General features: G+C 51.3%; 2 protein-coding genes across 8 annotated transcripts in view; one reads left to right on the top strand and one right to left on the bottom strand.

Moving 5' to 3' along the window:
• Nucleotides 1-8059: 8059 nt before the first annotated feature.
• On the top strand, nt 8060-20092 carry Pcif1 (PDX1 C-terminal inhibiting factor 1). 3 transcript variants are annotated; one of them, XM_027423430.2, is made up of 17 exons: nt 8060-8752; nt 11751-11923; nt 12983-13125; nt 13208-13332; nt 14277-14414; nt 14576-14706; nt 14798-14952; nt 15388-15535; nt 15620-15703; nt 15902-16001; nt 17082-17244; nt 17805-17977; nt 18108-18194; nt 18276-18460; nt 19129-19222; nt 19315-19490; nt 19592-20092. In XM_027423430.2, the coding sequence occupies exons 1-17, from the start codon at nt 8576-8578 to the stop codon at nt 19818-19820; spliced, it is 2481 nt and encodes an 826-aa protein (XP_027279231.1). In that variant the 5' UTR covers nt 8060-8575; the 3' UTR covers nt 19821-20092. The 3 variants fall into 3 exon arrangements, with proteins under 3 accessions (XP_027279231.1, XP_027279234.1, XP_027279233.1); XM_027423433.2 differs by having other exon boundaries at nt 8060-8210; nt 19592-19820; XM_027423432.2 differs by lacking the exon at nt 8060-8752 and adding an exon at nt 9233-9369 and having other exon boundaries at nt 19592-19820.
• Znf335 (zinc finger protein 335) overlaps nt 11577-21010 on the bottom strand; it is a 28637-nt gene continuing 19203 nt past the window's right edge. For 3 of the 5 annotated variants that reach the window (XM_035446614.1, XM_035446616.1, XM_035446615.1), the window contains exon 28: nt 11577-20991. In XM_035446614.1, coding sequence (XP_035302505.1) covers nt 20563-20991 — 429 coding nt within the window. In that variant the 3' untranslated portion in view covers nt 11577-20562. The remainder of the gene's footprint in view (nt 20992-21010) is intronic. The other 2 variants (XM_027423427.2, XM_027423429.2) reach the window with 1 other exon arrangement.

The following is a 21010-nucleotide window of genomic DNA, read 5'->3' as shown; positions in this document are numbered from 1 at the left end:
TGGGACTAGAGAGACAGCTCAGCCATTTAGAGCATTGCTGCTCTTGCAGAGGACCTGGCTTCAGTTCCCAGCACCCATATGGTGTCTCAACTATAACTCTAGTTTCAGGCACTCCAATGGTGCACATATATAAATATAGGCAAAACACTCACACATACAGAATTATCTTTTTGTTTGTTTGTTTTTCAAGACAGGGTTTCTCTGCGTAGTCCTGGCTGTCCTGGAACTTGCTTGGCAGACCAGGCTGGCCTCAAACTCACAGAAATCTGCCTGCCTCTGCCTCCATCAGTGCTGGGATTAAAAGTGTGCCCCCCAAATACAATAATCTTAAAAAAAAAAAAAAAGACAAGGGATTGGGGATTTAGCTCTGTGGTAGCAGAATGCTTGTCCAGTAAGCATAAGGCCTTGGGTTTAGCCTTTTTTTTTTTTTTTTTTTTTTTTCAAGACAGGGTTTCTCTGTGTAGCTTTGGAGCCTATCCTGGCACTTGCTCTGGAGACCAGGCTGGCCTCGAAGTCACAGAGATCCACCTGCCTCTGCCTCCCGAGTGCTGGGATTAAAGGTGTGTGCCACCAATGCCCAGCTAGGCCTTAGGTTTAGTCCTTAGCCCCAGGAGCATATGTGAAAAGCAGGCTGATTGGGCAAAGTTCCTCCATCTTTCTGTTTTCAGCTCCTGCCATGGCTTCCCATAATGTTCTCATAATGGAACATAACCTGTAAGTCAAATAAACCCCTTCCTCCCCAAATTGCTTTTGGAGCCATGCTGTTTGATCATAATAGAAAAGCAAACTGGAGAAGAGAAGAGAAGAAAGAGAAAAACAAAAAGAAGAAAAAAATATTAAAAAAAAAGAAAAGCAAACTAGAAAAATTTGCAGCCCACAATAGATTTTATGTTTTAGCCATAAAGAAGTTATGTTGTTTGCAGGAAAATGGATGCAGCTGGAGATACTGAGTAAAGAGGCAAATATCATGCTTTTCTCTTTCTTATATGGAGGGCGAGCCTCCAATCCTTGCACTTGAGAAACAGAGGCAGTAAGCTAGAAGCCAGTCTAATCTAGATTGCATACAGCTACATAAAACCGTGTTTGTATTTGTGACGTGAAAGTAAGGCCTGCAACATAGATGACTAACACATGTAATGGGGTGAAAGGGAGAAGGAAAATGGAGTCAGAGCCAGTGGAGGTGGTGCACAGCTTTGATCACAGAGCTGGGGAGGCAGAGGTGAGGCCAGCCTGGTCTGCAGCATGAGTTCCAGGACAGCCAGGGCTACACAGAGAAACACTGTCTCAAAGGGGGAAAAAAAGCAAAAGTGAAACTGCCTCCAAGAACAAAGGGGCCTTATGGAAGGTGAGTGCTCAATGTACTAGAACAAAAAACCAAGAAACAAACCCTGGGGGCCTAGGAAGATCACTCAATTGGTAAAATTCTGCCCTTGAAAGTGTAACTAGACTATGTCTGTAATCCCAGCATTTGACAGGCAGAGACAGGTAGATCCCTTAGGCTCACTAGCCACCCTGCCCAACCTAAATGTTAAGTTGCAGGCCAGTGAAGGAACCTGTGGCAAAAGAAAAGAGGCCAGCACCTGAAGAATGCTGACATGGCAGGTCATCCTCTGGCTTCCACGTACTCCTGTGCACACACAGAAATCTGAATTGTCATGTTGTATGATGCTAACTTGCTGAAAGCACTGGTGTGCATTTTTGAAACAGATATTATATACAGATGTGTTTGAAACGAATGAGTATCAATGTAAGTCATATTCCTTTAAAAAGTTTTTCCAGCATCAAGGCACACGCCTTTAATCCCAGCACTTGGAAGGCGGATCTCTGTGAGTTCGAGACCAGCCTGGTCTATAAGAGCGAGTGCCAGGATAGGCTCCAAAGCCACAGAGAAACCCTGTCTCAAAAAACAAACAAAAAGAGAGAAAATAAAAGTTTCTCCAGCTAGCGTTGAGCCCTCTGGTTTTAGAACTTAAGTGTCCTAGGAACCCTTCAGCTCTGATCAAGGTGTCTTCCTCGCCCTCCTCTCTAGCACACAGTTTTCTATGAGCTCAGAGTTCTAGGCACTGCTAGCTGTCACTGGGTCTCCTCTTTTGGAGAAGTTTGGAGTTTAAATCTGCAGACTCAGCCCCTCTGGGTGTAAACAAGTTTGCTTTTGACCAAAGAAGAAAAATGGATTGTAAGGGATATAGTCGAGGGTGGAGGTTTGTCACTGGTGGCCTCCAAGTATGGTGAGGTGCTAGCTGCCAGTATCTCAAATCCAGGCTCTGGTAAGGCCTGCACCTTTCCCATTCCTCTTCTGTGCTAAGATTGGCCTGTTCTCCAAGTTCACCATCCCCTGTCATACCTCCAGCCCTGGGACAGGCTGTCCCCTTTCCTCTGCTACCTGGAAACCTCTGCATTGTCATCTCCTTTTAAGGTTCCTTGGCACACTCACTGGCCTGGTATCCCCTTGCAGCCTTATCTCCCTGCACAGAAGGGTTGTTTATGTGCCTGCTTCCCCCAAGGCTCTGTGGGGGCTCCCTGGTCACAAAGCCTGGCTTATTTATTGCTTGTTCCCAAGGTCCTAGTACAAGCCCCAATACATATCCTGCCTAGCCAAATGAAGAAATGAAGGGGCCCTCCCTCCACATCACACAGGGCCAGGAAGACCCAAGGAGACACCCCTTTCCCTGGTCTATTCTTGGCTGAAGGGCTTCTCTTATGTGATCCCAGAGAGTCGCTCCCTTTAGTAACCTCATTCCAGGGCAGAAACCTGCCCTCTGCTTACTTTGAAAACTGCTTTAAGTGTAATTGAAACCACAGAACAGGGTCCCAGAGCAGCTGCCAAGAGCCCAGAGTAGGAGCCTTGCTGGAGCATCCCTCCCACCGTTGCCAGGACCTGGGAGGCAGGAAGAAATCTTGTTCTCTTGGGGACTCTTGCTGCAGTGACAGAAAACAAGGTTAAAATGCATGGGAACCTGAGCGAGTATGGCTTTTTCCATCCAAGCTGTTTAATTTATTCTCTTGTCTGATGTATGTGTGGGCCCATGTTCAGAGGTCAGAGGACAACTCTGTCAAGTCAGCTCTCTCCTTCCACCTTTCCCAGAGGTTCTGGGAATTGAACTCAGGTCTTCAGACTTGTGGAACAAGCACTTTTACCCACTGAGCCATCTCACCTGCCGTTTGTGTGTGGTGTGTGTGTGTGTGTGTGTGTGTGTGTGTGTGTGTGTGTGTTCGATCTCACCTGTCCTGTGTGTGTATGTCTCTGTGTGGTTATTTTTTGAGACAGGGTTTCTCTGTGTAACTTTGGAGACTGTCCTGGTACTCGATCTGTAGACCAGGCTGGCCTCAAACTTGCAGAGATCCTCCTGCCTCTGCCTCGCATGTGCTGGGACTAAAGTCCTGTGCAACCACCACCCAGCATGTGTGTGTAAGGCCAACCTGGTTTACATAGTGAGTTCTAGGACAGTTATGTAGAGAGACCCTGTCTCATAAAACCAGAAAAGAAAAAAGAAAACCTCTATGAAAGGGGTTAGCTCAGCAGTTAAAATCACTTGCTGCTCTTCCTGAGGGCCCAGGTTTGAGTTCCAGTACTCTAGTTCCTCTTCTGGTGACCTTCTGGGATTACAGGTGTCACTATTTTTGTCTCACTGTGTAGCCCTGGCCAGCCTGGAACTCACAAAGATATGCCAGCCTTTGCCTCCAAATGCTGGAATCAAAGGTACCACTTCATGGGGCTGTAGCAGGTTTTCTCTTTGGGCTACCAACCAGCTCCTAAATGACAGAGAGACTTATTAGTTATGAATGCTCAGCCTTAGCTTAGGCTTGTCTTACTAGCTCTTCTAACTTATTTTAACCCATTTCTCTTCATCTACATTTTGCTTCTGGGCCTTTTACCTTTGTTTCATTCTGTATGTCCTACTTTCCTGTTTCCTCCATGTCTGGCTGGCTGTCCCTGGGTGTTTCCCTCTCTGTCTCCCTTGTTCTCTCAAGCCTAGATTTCTCTTCCTACTTATTTTCTCTGCGCACCAGCCCCACCTCCCTCCTCTGTCTAGCTACTGGCCATTGAGCTTTTTAATCAATCAGTGGCCTTAGGCAGACAAGGTAAAACAGCAACACATCTTTACACAGTTAAACAAATGCATCATAAATAAGTGCAACATACTTTTATATAGTTAAAATATTCCATAACACTGGGTCTTTCAAGTGCGCGCGTGTGTGTGTGTGTGTGTGTGTGTGTGTATTTGCGCTTTGTCTGAATGCATGGCATGTATGGTCTGTGTGAGGGTATTAGATCCCCTGGGATAGGAGTTATAGTTGTGAGCTGCCCTGTGTATGCTAGCAATTGAACCCTGGTCACCTGGAAGAGCAGCCAGTACTCTTAACCCCCGATGAGCTATCTCTCTAGCCCCAGCTTTTTGTGATATATACATACATGTTTTTTGAAACAGGGTTTCTGTGTCGCTTTGTCGCCTGTCGTGGAACTAGCTCTTATAGACCAGACTGGTCTCGAACTCAGAGATCCACTTGCATCTGCCTCCTGAGTGCTGGCATTAAAGGCATACACCGCCACCACCTGGCTAGCTCCAGTTTTAATTTTTTATGTGGGTGTTTTGCTTGCATGTATGTCTGCACACCTCATGCATGCCTAACACCCATGGTGGCCAGAAGAAGTGATTAAATGCCCTGGACCCAGAGTTACAAGTGGCTGTGAGCTGTTGTGTTGGTACTGGGAACCCAACTTGCAAGAGCAGCAAGTGATTTTAGCTGCTGGACCAGCCCCTTTCATATGGGGTATTGTTCTTGTTTTTACTTCTTTGGTTTTGTGAGACAAGACCTTTCTACACAGCCTCTGGCTGTCATGGAACCAAGTAAAAGAGGTTGGCCTCAAACTCATATCTACCTACCATTGCTTCCCAAGTGCCAGGGTTAAAGGTATGTGCCACAACACCTGCCTTAGAAGGCTTTTAAAACTGGTTTAGGGGTTGATCCATCTCACTTTGTTTTTTCAGTCCTTGCTGTGCTGTCCTGGAATTTACCTTGTAGACCAGGTTGGCCTTCAACTCAAAAGATCTGCCTACCTCTGCTTCTAGAACACTGGTCTTTTGTTGAGACAAGGTCTCTTGTAGCCCAGGCTGGTTTTATGGGGCCTAGATTGACCTTGAACTCCTGATCCTCCTCTCCAGCCTCTACTTCCTAGTGTTGGGCTCTTTTTTTTTTTTTCTTTTTTGAGACAGGGTTTCTCTGTGGCTTTGGAGCCTGTCCTGGAACTAGCTGTTGTATACCAGGCTGGTCTCGAACTCACAGCAATCCGCCTGCCTCTGCCTCCCGAGTGCTGGGATTAAAGGTGTGCGCCACCAGCACCTGGCCCTAGCGTTGGGTTCTTGATCTTGGCCAGGCTTTTGAAACTATCAGCAAAATTGAGATTTTGAAAGATCTATTTGTGTGTGTGGACTGCAGAAGCCAGGAGAGGGCATCAGACCTGGGAGCAGGAGGTGTTTGTGAGCAACCAGACCAGGGTGCTGGGAACCAAACTCAGATCCTCTAGAAAAGCAGCCATTCACTGAGGTTGTAGTTCAGTGTTTCTCCCAGGAATATGGGGGCCCTAGGTTTGACCCCCAGAATCTTGTGTATGATTCTAGTGACAGAACATTAAACCAACTACAGGGCTTTAGCACATAGATCATGCTCTGCTTGGGTTTCCCAAGGGAACCACTTCCATGTTTCTTTTGCAGAAACCAGAGCCTGGGATAGAAACAGGGACACCTCAAAAGCACTCAGCTTTTCCACAGCGTGTGGCCTGCCTATGGTCATCAAACAAGCACTGTCAGTCAGTGCTGGGTATGGAGGCAGGTAAGGGTTAGGCTCACTCTCCTTAAGCAGTAATGAGCTGTTGCTAAATTCTTAAGATGCACACACTGGTTCCTCTATTCCTAATGTTCCAACAGCACCCCAAGGTAGAACTCCAAAGATCCTGCCCCCCTGGGGGGAGGAAGCAATTCCTTTATTAGGCATACATACAGAAGAATGGGTAGAGTTACAGGCAAGCGCATTAAGTGGGAGCTCTGCACCAAGAAATGATGGCTCCCCAATGGCTGCAGAGGTGGAACTCCCTCCCTCCCTCCTTCCTCACTTACATCCTCTAGCTCCTCCCTTAATACTGCATGCAATAGGGCAGGCTTGCATGGCTGGCTGGATACTCAGGTGAGAGCCCCACCTTCCCCACCATCTGTTTCCACGAGGGAAGTAGTTAACAGGCCCAGCTGTCATCTTTTTTTTGTTTTTTGGAGACAGGGTTTCTCTGTGGCTTTTTGGAGTTCTACCTTGGGGTGCTGTTGGAACATTAGGAATAGAGGAACCAGTGTGTGCATCTTAAGAATTTAGCAACAGCTCATTACTGCTTAAGGAGAGTGAGCCTAACCCTTACCTGCCTCCATACCCAGCACTGACTGACAGTGCTTGTTTGATGACCATAGGCTGGAACTAGCTCTTGTAGACCAGGCTGGTCTCGAACTCACAGAGATCCACCTGCCTCTGCCTCCTAAGTGCTGGGATTAAAGGCGTGGGCCACCAACGCCCGGCTCCAGCTGTGATCTTTCACAAACTGGTGGAGCAAAACTCCCAAAGATGGTAGCAGTTGGGCAAGGAAGACAGTATACAAACACGGGCAAGGAAAGCGGCCACATACCATAAGAAGAGGGAGGATGAATTGGAGCAGGGGAGGAGGGGAAGAATTCAGGGAGGATACTTGGTGCTAAGCCACTGCAAGTAGAAGAAATTAGTGACAGCACTCAGGATACATGGGGTGGGGGCAGAACAGACACAAGGTTGCTGTATAGCTCAGGCAGCACAGCTGACGGCCAGTCCATTGTCCGCTGCTGGCTACTCTGGTTTTGCTTGAATGCTGACCTATGACTTAGGGTGCCCCTGCTTCAGCTTTTCCAGTGCTCGAGTACTGTTGACTCCATCTACTTGTCTGAGACGGCTCTCTCACTATGTACCTCTAGCTGCACTCCAACTCCCTAGGTAGATCAGAGTGCCGGAGTTAAAGGAGACCAGCAGCAGCGTGACTTTTTTTTTTTAAGTACAGGTACTGAGTCAGGGACTAGGGAAGATACTCTATTACTGAGCTACACACCCCCAATCTTTTTTTTTTTGTTTGTTTATTGAAACAGCTTCTCAGTAGCTTTGGAGCCTGTCCTGGAACTCGCTCTGTAGACCAGGCTGGCCTCCAGATATGGCTGCCTCTGCCTCCCAAGTGCTGGGATTAAAGGCCGCCACCACCACCCGGCTCCAACCAATCCCCTTTTAAAACTTTCCTGTTTGAGGCAAAATTTCACTCTTGTAGCCCTGCTAACTCCAAACTAATGTTGACCCTTCGGTCTCAGCCGCCTCCTAAACGCTGGGATTACAGGTGTGAGCAAAAAGGCGCAGCTGCTACCACTGTTGTTAGATAAGGCCTCATGTAGCAGAGGCAACGTAGCCCAAGATGACTCCTGATCCTCCTGCCGCCACCTCCCCAAGTGCTGGCAAGGCACCCCGCCCCCCCCCCCCAAAAAAAGGTGATTGGCAAGGCAAGGAGAGGTGTGCCTTAATCCCGGCACTCAGGAGGGAGACGGATTGAGGCTCTCCTTCCTGGTCTACATAAACGTTGCCTCAAAAAAACAAAACAAAAAACAAAAAAACTGACTGTACATGACAGTACATTCCTTTACTCTCAGCACATAGGAGGCAGATCTCTGGCTAGCCCGAGTTCCTGGCAACCAGAGTTCACAATGTAAGACTTAAAGAACCCGGTCTTTCCCCAGCCATCCGCCATGGTGGATGATGAAAGGCCCGGTTAGCTCGTTAAACAACTGCAATAAAGCCTCTTGCTGTTTGCATCCCCCCCCAAAAAAAAAAAACAAACAACAACAAAACCCTACAAGCAGCCAGAGTCAGAGCATCAGAGGCTGACCAGCTGGGGCATCTGCTGCTCCAGTCCAGCAGCAGGTGGCAAACGTGTCCTCCTTTCAAGCCACCTTAACTGGGCGACAGGTTCCTTGGGAGGCCGCAAGGGGGTGGAGCTAGTAGCCTAATTCCGGCGGGGAGCCGGGTTAAAGGTCCCCGGCTAAGCTCAACTGGCTAAGCTCAACTGTGTAGTCTTCGCAACTTTCCCACTGCCCGAAGCCGGCTTGACCCTACCAAGGCTGCTTCCACGGCTAGATTACTCAAGAGCAACCAGCGAACAGGTGGCTAACGGGAGAGGGTTGGTCTTGCTCGCCACCTGGCCTCTGGGCAGCAGAGAGGGGGCAGGACCAGCTGGAAGCCGCAGGGCCCCGAGGAGGCTCGCGCCCTGGTGCCCCGGGGCCCACGTCACTACTGTGCCTCTGCGTCGGCAAGCGAGCCGGAGCCCTCAGAAGACTCCCCTGAAGTGCCCAAGGAGATGCTCGGCCCCCGCCAGTGTGTCCCGCAGGGAAACTGAGGCAGGGCGTGCGAATGGATTCTCTCCTTCCCGCCTACATTCCAGACGGGACCACAGGGAAGGACGGGGAGATGGGGAGGGGGTCGAAAGCAAGCGAGGTCTGGGGAGCCGGCCGACATTGCCACACTCAAGATGGCGGCGCGGCCGCGGCGAGGTCCCTCAGAGGCGGTACCAACGCATGCGCAGCGCGGAGTCCCGGCCCGGGACACAAGATGGCGGCAGCGGCGCTGGGGAGGGCGAGGCGGAGGCGGCAAAACGGGCGGTCGAGCAGAACGTGTGGCCGCGTCCCCTCGAGTCCGCTTCGGGCAGGTAAGAGCCCCAGGAGGCCATGGTCCCGCCGCGAGCCGCGCCAGGGTCCGGGAGTCCGAAGCAGGACGGCGAGGCCCCTCCGGCGCTTCCCGCTCGGGGCTGCCGCTCGCCGGGTCTCTCTCGCCGCCGCCATCTTAGAGCCGCGGGCGGGCAGCAGGGCCGCTGGCCGGGGTGAGCGCCGTGGGCCCGGAGAGCGCGGACGGGGCGGCCTCTAGGGCCCCTCCGCTGCTGCCGCCGCCGCCGTCGCCACCGCCTTTGTGTCGGGCTCCGACTCTGAGTCGCCTCAGCCCGGGGCGGGAGCGCGCGGCAGGGCGGGGGCGGAGCCCGGAGATGGGCCGGCGCGCGCGCGCCAAACATCCCGCCCCCGCCGGGCCTGGGGGAGGGGTGCGCGGGAGCGCGCCGGGCAGGCCCCGCCTCCGCGCCGCCGCGCCTGCGCACTAGGCAGGCCCCGTGGCTCCTCCCGCCAGCGGCGGAGCACTGTGATTGGCCCGCTGGGAAGTGCCGCCCCGCGTCCCTCCAATCCCGGAACCGGGTGCTTTGCCTCTGCCTGCCGGGTTCCGCCGGTTGCGCAGACACAGGCGCTGGTCTGTAGACTCCGCTGTGCTCCTCCGACTTTGGTAGGCGTGGGGGTCCGGAAGGAAGGCAGAGGCTTAGCGAAAACACGAGCCCGATGGGAGCCGCGGCGAGGGTGCACAGTACGCGCACTACGGTGCAGGGGTCGGGTCGGCAGCACGGCCTTCCCGCGGCCTGGTGTGGGTCTGGCTAACTTCCGAGCTGGTGTTTTTTGGCCCGAGACCTGCTGCACCCATCGAAGCGGATTTGTCTCATTTCTTATTTCAAGAGACAGGCTGTCTCTTGTGTAGCCCTGCCTGTCCCGTAGACCAAGCTGGCCTCGAATTCACAGAAATCCGCCTGCCTCTGCTGGGATTGAGTAAAGGCGTGCGCCACCACGTCCAGCTGGTTTAATTTTTAAATGATTAGGGTGTGTGTGTGTGTGTGTGTGCGCGCGCGCGCGCGCGCCCGGGCGGTCACTGCAATACGGAGTTTCGCCACTAGCCCTTAACTTCTAAGTCACAAGCCCTGTCAAGTGAAAAAGTTAGTCGTCTTGTTTCGCACCCCCACTTGTGGTGTGTCTGAAAATTACAAAGTCTTGTTTGTCGAGGGCAAGACCTGGAATGGCACAGACCTGGAATTCTAGCACTTAAGAGATGGAGGCAGGATTGGACGACCAGGGGCAGTCTCAACAGTTGGAAATGCCGGAAGGATGATTAGGCGTTTAAGGCCATTTCCGGCTATGTGAGACCCTCTCCTAAAGTTACCAATTCTTTTGTAGCTCGTTTCCCTGTTTCTGATTCCTAACAGGTGTGATGGGGTACAACAATCCCCTAGATGAGCTGGTTTGGCAAATGCTGCAAATGCTGCGGCTTGGGTGGCACTGGGCTGGGCTGCTTCTGCTTTCTCTAAACAAATTAATTCATCTACCAGGTGCATCCTGTCATTTTTCAATAAAGGTGAATGAGATGTGCTATATGTGTTTGCATGTTTTTATTTTTACTTAAAATGTTTTTGAATAAGACATTATTCATAGAAGTCTGTCTTTTACTAGTTGTGGGTGACTTCAGATAGTGCCCTAAATCTTCCCTATGTGTGCTCTGTCCCCTAGTTTTTGGTCTACAGACACTCGTATGGGGCTTTAGTGTCGGAAATGAAAACTTCATTGCCATTGGCATGTGTCTGTAACCCACTTAATGGGAAGGCTGACGGGAAAGGATCTTTTGAGCCCAGTGGTTGAAGATCAGTCTGGGCAACACAGACAAATCCAATTCAGAAAGGAAAGCAGATCATGGTGGCCCTCACCTGTACTTGGGAAGTCAAAGAAAACAGATTAGAAGTTCAAGGTCATACTCAGCTACAAAGTGAGTTTGAGGCCAACCTGGAATATTTGAGTTCCCATCTCAACCCAAGAAAAAAAAATGTCAATTCCAGGATTGCAGATGAGACTGCTTATTGGACTGCTCACTTAGCACCTTCAGATCTGGCTTTGTTCTCCAATAAAGCAAGTTTTTTTCTTGTAGTCCTGGCTATACAGGCTCTAATCTCAGCTAACTCCAGGATGATCATATATTTGAGGCCTTCTTGAACTACAGATCAAGGACATTCTTGTCCACTTTTTGAGACCCAGTCTCAAAAGCTTTTTTAAAAAAAAGATTTATGTACTGGTGCTCTATCTGCATGTAGATCTTTGTGCCAGAAGAGGGCAGCAGATCTCATTACAGATGGTTGTGAGCCACCATGTGGTTACTGGGAATTGAATTTAGGACCTCTAGAAGAGCAGGCGGTGCTCTTAACCACTGAGCCATGTCTTCAGCCCTGTCTCAAAAACTAAAGAGGCCTGGCTCAGTGGCAGAACAATTATCTAGCATGAGCAAGGATCTAGGCTCCATCCCTAGTAACTCATGTATTTGTCAAGCTATACATAGTGGTCTCAACCAAGGGCTGGTGATGTAGCACATGAGAGAGTACTTGCCTGTCATCCCTAGCACTTCAGAACAAACAACCGACTTCAGGGTGATGTGAAAGCAAGCCAAGTTTAGAGCTTTGCTGATAAACCAAGTTCAGGGCTAGGAAGGCAACCTTTGTTGGTTGAAAGCTTGAGAAGTACATTGATATTTTTGTTAAAAAAAAAAAAAAAAAGGCCAGGTGATGTTGGTGCATGCCTTAATCCCAAGCACTGGGGAGGCAGAGGCGGGCAGATAGGGGAGTTCCAGGATAGCCTGGACTAAACAGAGAAACCCTGTCTGGGAAAAAAGACAGCAACAAAAAGGATGTTTCAGCATATTTATTTAGACAGTATCACACTATATTCACCAGGCTTGTCTTGATCTCTGTGAGAAGTACCTTGAGCCTCCAGACCCTCCCAGCGTGTCCTTTCTCTCTTCTGTTGTCCCTGCCTAGTAAGGTTTCACAGGCTAATGACTCTTTTCTGTTTGCTCTCCAGCTGCTGATGCACGGAGTCCCCTGCGTCCCTGTCAACTACACTGCTGACCAGCCTACCTTCCTGTGCTACACCTTCCTGTGGGCCTCCCCTCTGCTTCTGTGGGACCCTGTGACGTGGGTTCAATCCAGCCAGAGAAGAAAACCCTCTCATGCTAGTGTTGCAGACCCCAGAGGGTGAGAGAAAAGGGGACCTTATTCAGCCTTGAAAGCCATGGGCTCAGCCTTCCTAACGGAGTTACTCCAAACCTTTCTGTGATCATGTGTCTTGTTGCTGCAATTCTTATCTGCCAAAATGTACAGATAAAGTAACTATTGATTTTCCCTTTCCAAATTAACAGACATCTCTGAGTGTACAATAAAATAAATATTCAATGATTCCTATGATGTGTCAACGAGTCAGGGACCCTGATCAGCTTCTAAAGAAAACCTTTGTGGTCTTACTGTGGGCGAGGGTTTCTTGTGGGTTCTGTTATACACTAAAAACAACATGAGCACCATCAATCCCATCTCAGGTGGCCCCTAGGTGTGTAGTAGTACCAGACTGGGAGCACCTGGCCTTTGAGGCTTATGCTAGGTGTGCTCTGGGAGGGAGTAGTGGGGAATACAGATATTCCTTCAGTGTTTAACCTGGGGCTTCTGAAGGACTAAACCCTCTTCAGTTATTACACTGGTTTCCTTAGCAACAAACTACAACCAGAGTTCATGCTTCCCCAGCTGGTCCACTGACTTTACCTAGTGGGAGCAATAAAACTCTGTCTTCCCAAAAGAAGTCACTGGTCCTTGGAGGGCAGACAGTAAATGTTTGGAGGATTAGTAGAGCTCCTTTTGAGTCCAGGTGGCATTCTTAGCTCTGGAGAGCGACACACTGGACCCAGTCTAAGGAGACAGTCCCACTGTGTGCCTAGCCATGTAAGTACTATGACCCATTTTCAGTGACACTGCGGAAGAGCTTTGTCCACCAACCCTGGGAAGAGGGCCAGGAAAGAGCTTTCCTGGAGGATGAGAGCCCAAGGATAAGCCAGGCCATTAAAGCAAAGGATTTGGCTAGGTGGGTACCCCATCTTACAGGTGAGGGACAGAAACTTCAATCTCACTGCCCCTATGGCACTAGCTGGCTAGCTGTCTACGACAAGACTGTGTTGAATTTCTCAAATCTCTAGATAAGTTACCAGAGCCCTAGGTTGTCATTGGTGAGTAGGATGGAGTTGACACTCTTGGTCCTCTGTGTGGCAGGTCCCGTGTGGCTGCTGAGATGGCCAATGAGAATCATGGCAGCCCCCGGGAGGAAGCATCCCTTCTAAGTCACTCTCCAGGCACCTCCAATCAGAGCCAGCCCTGTTCTCCAAAGCCAGTCCGCCTGGTACAGGACCTCCCAGGTACTGGAGGGAGTGGTATGGGCTGGTAGGAATAGTGAGTTCTGTGGGCAGCCCTGACTGTGGGTTGTACTCTTGTTTGCAGAGGAGCTGGTACACGCAGGCTGGGAGAAGTGCTGGAGCCGGAGGGAGAGCCGTCCCTACTACTTCAACCGATTCACCAACCAGTCCCTGTGGGAGATGCCCGTGCTGGGCCAGCACGATGTGCTTGTGAGTGCCAACTTGGGGCAAGGGTCTCAGCAGGCCTGTGGCCTTCCATAAATGTATGTCACACAGCTAAGTGTCTAGCCCTGTGCAGATAAAATGTCAAGCAAGACAATCCCTGTTTTCAGAGATCCTGCAATCAAACAGGAGACAGGGGAGCAGATTATTAGTGTAGCATGCTGAACACTGGGTACCATGCAGAAAGGTAGGCGCCAGCAAGACAGACGAGCTCCCTGTCTTTGCAGTATGCTTCTGTGGCAGACAGTAGGATTCTAGTTGTGGACTTATTAAAGAATGTACTGAATTCCATTGGGGATCCTGGTCTGGGGAAGAGAAGGAAGAGCTCTGAGAATCAGAGTTTATGGTGAGGCTGACTAAGTGGGAGGAGAAGAATGTTCTAGGAGTATAACCACAGGCTTCCTGAAGGAACCTCAGTTCTTGGATCCCTCAGCTGGAGCAGCCCTTACTACACACAGTCAGGCAGGGGCCTCTTTGTTTTACAGGCAAAACACTGAGGTTCAAAGGGAAGTTAACTGGCCCAAGGCCATATGGCTGCTTGTAGTAGAGGGCTAATTGCAGCGATTCTTGGTGTCACTAAAGGAGGTCCAGGCAGAGCCTTGCTTGTCTGAAAAATGTTCCCTGACTGCTCTTGATTCCTCATTTCTATTTTGTTCTTAAGGCACTGATCTAATGCCAGACATCATAGCAAGCCACTCAGTGACTTGTGTCACAATGTCATTGGTGAGGTGGGCTTAACATGGCCTTTCCAAAAGTGAGGGCATCAGGAAGCAGGTAGCTCACCCCTGGCCACAGCTGCAGGTCACAGGCAGTAGTGGAGTCCAAGGTTCTTCATCTGTATCCCAGGCCAGAGCAGGGTGTGAAGAGTTTGAACTATTGGGGCTCCTAAGCCACTGGCCCTGTTTGTAATTCTGCTGTTTTCCTTCCACTAGTCGGACCCTTTGGGGCTGAATGCAACCCCATTGCCCCAAGACTCAAGCTTGGTGGAAACTCCCCCAGTGGAGAACAAGCCCAGAAAGCGGCAACTCTCAGAAGAGCAGCCAAGTGGCAACGGTGTAAAGAAGCCCAAGGTGAGTATCTGGGGGGTCCTAGACCTGGCTGGTAGGTGGTTACCTTGGGTGTGTGGTCAGCAGCTCCCTGCAAAGGGTGGGTCAGGAGGGCATCCCAAGTGCAGCTGGTGGGCCTGGCTATAGTCTTCTGACTTGACATCTTTTGGATTCTTTTCCTTCAGATTGAAATACCTGTGACACCCACAAGCCAGTCCGTACCCAGTTCCCCCAGCATCCCAGGAACCCCAACACTAAAGATTTGGGGTGGATCTGCTGAAGATAAACAGCAGGCAGCTCTCCTCCGACCCACCGAGTGAGTCACTGCTGATGGCCAGTCTGCTCAGGACTGTGTGGGGTGGCAGTGGTGGGCAGGCCATTTTCACAACTCCTGTCTGTGCCCCTAGGGTGTACTGGGACCTGGACATCCAGACCAATGCTGTCATCAAGCACAGGGGTCCTTCAGAGGTCCTGCCCCCACACCCTGAGGTTGAGCTGCTCCGCTCCCAGCTCATCCTGAAGCTACGCCAGCACTACCGGGAGCTGTGCCAGCAGCGTGAGGGTGAGGGCTCTGCAGCCTCCCCTTGGCTTCACACTTGGGTTTGGGTGGGAAGGTGGCCTGGTGGTTCAGGGTTTGCTGTAGGGAAACAGACTTGTTGGGGTCCCAGCTCTGTGATGTGGAGTGTGTTTCTCAACTTGTCTGCAGTTCCCACACCTGTAAGTTGGGGACTAAAATTCTTAGAGAAAGCATGCTTGGAGCTCACACCTCCCAGCTCTCAGGAAGCTCAGGCAGGATTTCAAATTCCAGGCTAGTCTGGGCTGCATTACCAGACCCTGTCTTAAGAAAAAAATACTCATGAGTCTCAGAGTATAGTTTGAGAAAATGAAGCCTAGGAAATAAGCATGTGAAAAAACACCCACAGCTCTGCCTTTTTCTGTCTCAGTGGACCCTGTTGACTATTCCAGGTCCTTACCTTAGCAACTCTTTGTCCCACAGGCATTGAGCCACCTCGAGAATCTTTCAACCGTTGGATGCTGGAGCGCAAAGTAGTAGACAAAGGCTCTGACCCCCTGCTGCCAAGCAACTGTGATCCAGTTGTGTCACCGTCTATGTTTCGTGAAATTATGAATGACATTCCCATCAGGTATAGCTCCACAGTTCAGCTGCTAGGTTCTTGTGCCAGGTCACATGTAGGAGGGCTCTAAGTCTTGTCTCTTTTCTAACTCAGGTTATCCAGAATCAAGTTCCGGGAGGAAGCCAAACGTCTGCTTTTTAAATATGCAGAGGCTGCCAGGCGGCTCATCGAGTCTAGGTTTGGCTTTCTTGGCCCCACACAATCAAAATGGGGTGGGAGAGGGCAATACAACCGGCTAATGCTCAGGCTGCCAAGGACAGGTGGGTGGTAAGCCTAGAGGCTAATGCCTGAGATGGTAGCGAAGTAGGAGGTGGGCAGGAGCGGACACCTAGCAGCTGGGCCTTGCAGCTCATTTCTCTTGCTATCAACCCGCAGGAGTGCATCCCCTGACAGCAGAAAAGTGGTCAAGTGGAATGTGGAAGACACCTTCAGCTGGCTTCGGAAGGACCATTCAGCCTCCAAGGAGGACTACATGGTGAGAGGGCCCCAGGGTGAGGCCAGTTGAAAGGCTCTGCCTGTCAGGCTGCGTCCACAACAGCCCATGTGCAGTGTGGCAGACCTTGCTGCGCATCAGTTCCCAGAATCACTATGGAGATGCTCAAGCCCATGGCTTTCTTACTGCAATCTCAAACATTGCCTTTTCAACCGGATGAGTGCGCAACATGTCAGCTCAGTAGATCTGTGAGAACAGTCTGCCTTTTCCTGTGTGTGTCCATATAGTGCAGTTAAAAGACACCTTAGGGGGGTTGAAGAGATGGCTCCACAGTTAAGAGCACTGGCTGCTCTTCCAGTGGATTGCGGTTCAATTCCAACACTCACATCTTGTCTGTTATAAAGGGATCTGATGCCCTCTTCTGGCATGCATTTGGTATCCAGATGTAAGTAATGGTAAAACACACACACACACACACACACACATGAACAGTTAGCCGCCATTGAATTCAGCCCCTCCTCTTAGCATATCCACAGCCCTTCTGTTCTCTGGCCCGTGCCTGTCACTCATCCATCTCCATCAGCACTTGCAATGAGCTTTTTTTTTTCAGGACTGTCTTTCACAGACATGCTTTACACATTACAACGTAAGTGTCCTGGACATGTGGTACAAACACAGGTGTACTCCCTGGCTAGAGTGACTTGTTCTCACAGTGCAGTTCACAGGTATAATTCTCTTTACAAGGACTTAAAAGCAGCCTTTGAGTCCGCACCAAGCCAGTTCGCTGGAAGGCAAATGCTGTAAGGAGAGGGCCTGCCTGGCTTGCCTCTTTCTCCACCAGTTATCTTGGGTTCTGCCAATGTAACTGCAACAAAACCTGCAGCCATTCATTGGATGCTTACACGCAGAGCCTTGGTGGGTCAAGGGAATGACACTTACTGTTCACAATGTCTTACTTGCTAGCTTCAGTTCCCTTGGTAGGAACAAGATTCAGAGACGTCCAAGCAACATGGCTAGTAAACAGATCCATTTTCTGTTTACTGGGACATCTGAGGTCCAATAGCCCCAACAGGAGATGCCAGCCCTTTTGCCACCAGTGTCCTGACCAGGGCTTTTCTCCAGGACCGCCTGGAGCACCTGCGGAGGCAGTGTGGGCCCCATGTCTCTGCTGCAGCCAAGGACTCTGTGGAAGGCATCTGTAGCAAGATCTACCACATCTCCCTGGAGTATGTCAAACGGATCCGAGAGAAGCACCTCGCCATCCTCAAGGAAAACAACATCCCAGGTAGGGCCCACATGGGGAGCCAGCTACAATGCCATCTAGTCTGTGTCCTAGGCCCTGGCTGGGCCTCACAGCCAGGACTGGACTGACCTGGGAGAGTTATTTCTTGGGAGTAATGTGTTAGTACTCCTCTGGGAATGAATCGATGAGCCAGAAGCTGATGAAAGATGGGCCACTTAGTTAAGCAGACCTGGGACAAATCCGTTCCCTAAACCTTCGCTTTTCCCAGACCCTAGTGTAACTGATGCTTGCCATAACAATGTGAGTGTTCATAGCCAAAAACTACACAGGCCCCAAAGATCCCTGCATAAGCAAACTTAACTAGCCAGACAAAGGCCACTGTTTTCATACTTCCAATTTGTCTGGTGGGCCTTAGGCATTGCAAATCTGCTTCAATGCTGAGTGTGTTGATACATGCCATCAGTTAATGCCAGTTGCCTGGTGGCTTTTTTTAATGGAAACTGTTTCATTACCTGATCCATGTAAGCACTGCACAATGGGTGCGAGGACTGTCTAGGCTGTCTAGAGTTGGACAGCCCCTCACTATCCTTCCCTGCCCACAGAGGAGGTGGAGGCCTCAGAGTTGGAGCCCCGCCTGGTGTACTGCTACCCAGTCCGTCTAGCTGTGTCTGCACCCCCCATGCCTAGTGTGGAGATGCACATGGAGAACAGTGTGGTCTGCATCCGGTATAAGGGAGAGATGGTCAAGGTCAGCCGCAGCTACTTCAGCAAACTGGTGAGAGCTGGGGAGGCCCATGCTACGGAGTGAGTGGAGGCTTGGGGTCTTCCTTGACCACAGCCCTCAGCAGCTGGTCAGTGATGAGGTCACAAGATCACTGCTGAACCCCCTTCTTTCTGTCATACAGTGGCTCCTTTATCGCTACAGTTGTGTTGATGACTCTGCCTTTGAGAGGTTCCTGCCTCGAGTCTGGTGTCTTCTCCGTCGGTACCAGGTATAGATCTGGGGCCAGGGAGGACTCCCTTGGACGGGAGCACGGAGATAGAGCCTTACACTGACTAAGGCTAATCTGCAGATGATGTTTGGCGTGGGCCTGTATGAGGGGACTGGCCTGCAGGGATCGCTGCCTGTGCACGTCTTTGAGGTCCTGCACCGACTCTTTGGCGTCAGTTTCGAGTGCTTCGCCTCACCCCTCAACTGCTACTTCCGCCAGTACTGTTCTGCCTTCCCTGACACAGATGGCTACTTTGGCTCCCGCGGGTGAGATCCAGGGATTGCTGGGGCCCTTCTGCCCATAAAGATGTCTTTTAGGGTATAGGTCCCACCTGAGCCAGTTGCTTCTTAATGCTTAGGGCTTTGGAATCAGACAACCTTGAAGGTAACCCGTCTTCACTATTTACCATATGACCTTTGACATGCTGAGGAAGCAACAAGAGCCTACAGTTTTCTGGCTTCATGGCAGACATATAACAGATACTATCTAAGCTGGCATGTAGGCTTCTCTGTGAATTGGCTTCGGTTTGGATTAGGAGCCCTTGGCTGCAGGCACTGGGGGATGAGAAGGGTAAGGCAGACCTCAAAAGCAGCAGGGTGAGGAGTACAAATGACCAGATATACTATAGGAAGAAAGTGCTCACTGGAAGGAGAGAGGGAGGCTGTGCTCATCAGCTGGGAAAGCCCTGGATGTGACTTCTGCTGTGCTGGCTTTGGACTCTAGTTCAACTTAGTGGACACAGGCATACACACCTAGCCTCTGTCCTCAGGTTACCTACTCAAGGGACATGGTCACTTCCTTGTTCTAGCATAATTAAGGGTGAATGTTGGCCTCTGTCCTGACTGGTCATCTCTTCATTGTGACCGTCTAGAGGTAGGGGAAGTATGTATGAGGACTGGGTGCTGGTGGGGCTACAATGCTCACCTTTCTGTAGGCCCTGCCTGGACTTCGCCCCGCTGAGTGGCTCCTTTGAGGCCAACCCTCCGTTCTGCGAGGAGCTCATGGACGCTATGGTCTCTCACTTTGAGGTGGGTGTGCTACCAACTGACGGGGCAGGCAAAACTACAAACTGCCCTCCAGGGCAGAACCGCATCTCCACCCCATACTTTCCCTCCCGTAGAAACTGCTGGAGAGCTCACCAGAGCCCCTGTCCTTCATTGTGTTCATCCCCGAGTGGCGGGAGCCCCCCACACCAGCGCTCACCCGAATGGAGCAGAGCCGCTTCAAACGCCACCAGCTGGTCTTGCCCGCCTTTGAGCACGAGTACCGCAGTGGCTCCCAGCACATCTGCAAGAAGTAGGTGCCCAGGCAGCAGGGGAAGGAAGCCAGGTCAGGCTGGCAGGCTGGGTGAGCAGGCCAGTCTGTGCCCTATCTTCAGCAGCTCCCTTTGCCCACAGGGAGGAAATGCACTACAAGGCCGTCCACAACACAGCCGTGCTCTTCCTGCAGAACGACCCCGGCTTTGCCAAGTGGGGGCCAACGCCAGAGCGACTGCAGGAGCTCACCACTGCCTACAAGCAGTCAGGCCGCAGCCACGGCTCCAGCTCTTCCTCCTCCTCCTCAGAGGCCAAGGACCGGGACTCGGGCCGGGAGCAGGGCCCTAGTCGAGAGCCTCACCCCACTTAACATATCCTTCGGGGAGGAGGAGCCCCAGGGGTGCTGTGACTGACTGCTGGGACTAAGTCCTCAGGGCTGAGTAGGCTCCAGGGCCCTCCCCTGGGGTGGCAGCAGGACTTGGGCTGCCAAGGACATAGGAATATTATGGCTCTGCCAGGGCTCCCCCTCCCTGCGATTCACCAAGTCCCTTGTAAATAGGCCCATGCCTTCCCAGCCCCACATTGACCCTGTTGCTGCCTTGTTTCATTTGTAAAAGGAAATACAGAAACTCCCTAAGAGTGCGTGAGGGTCTTGGGGCAGTTGCCTCTCTGACCATTCCCTACCACATCTAGGTGCCCCTTATCAAGATCCCTAGGCTTTCATACCATCCCTGGGTCCCTGCAGATCTGAGTCCCTAGAGGCTTCTTAGCTCAGCAGGTTGGAGGAGTCCAGAGCACTACAGCTGAGCCTGCCTGGATAAGTCTGGGACCTGCCATGTCTAAACCAGACTTACAGGCTGCTAAATGCTTTACAGTCAAGGCTCAGGAGCAAATACAGCCTCAGAGGTATAGTACCTGCCCTTTGAGGTCCTGGAGACAGGGAGCCCATGGAGAAAGCAGGGTTCTCTCTAGCTCAGTCCTCTCCTGAGGTCAGGCTACTTTGGCCTGTACTGGGACCACTGGAACAGGTGGGCCAGCTGACTGTGGAGCCAAGTAGCCTCCACTTGTTGAGATTTCTGCCTGCTTTCCTGGCCCTTACCTGGTTCAGGTTATTAGCACCATGTACAAAGAGAGCTACAAGGGCTGGACTCTGGTCCCTTTATTGAGACTGAGGAGCCAGTGGGTCCATCCAAACAAAAATAAACTTCTCTCCCAAAGCCTGCCAGCAGGCTTAAGTACCCAGCATGTCCTGGCTGGGGCCCATGGCTGCCCCACAAGAGCACAGGTCTGGCTCCTTTGGAGTCAAGGGATACTGACTGTCCGGTATCTGGAGGCCCTAAGTAGGACAAGAAAGTCCCTAGTCTCCAGGAGAGCTGGCCCCGATATCCAAGATCAGCGTTGGGCCTTTGTGGCTCAGTCATCCGTGATGGTAATGACGTCGTACTCGATGCCCTGGTGTTGCAGCTGTTGGATGTGTTCAGGCACTGCCTCCTCAGTGCCAAACAGGCCCTGGGCTTGGGCCATGGCAGCATCGGCCACCGCTGCCAGGGGAGGGAAAAG

The sequence above is a fragment of the Cricetulus griseus genome, chromosome 6, assembly GCF_003668045.3.
Source record: "Cricetulus griseus strain 17A/GY chromosome 6, alternate assembly CriGri-PICRH-1.0, whole genome shotgun sequence".
Lineage (NCBI taxonomy): Eukaryota > Metazoa > Chordata > Mammalia > Rodentia > Cricetidae > Cricetulus > Cricetulus griseus.
This window is presented reverse-complemented; position numbering and strand designations above follow the sequence as displayed.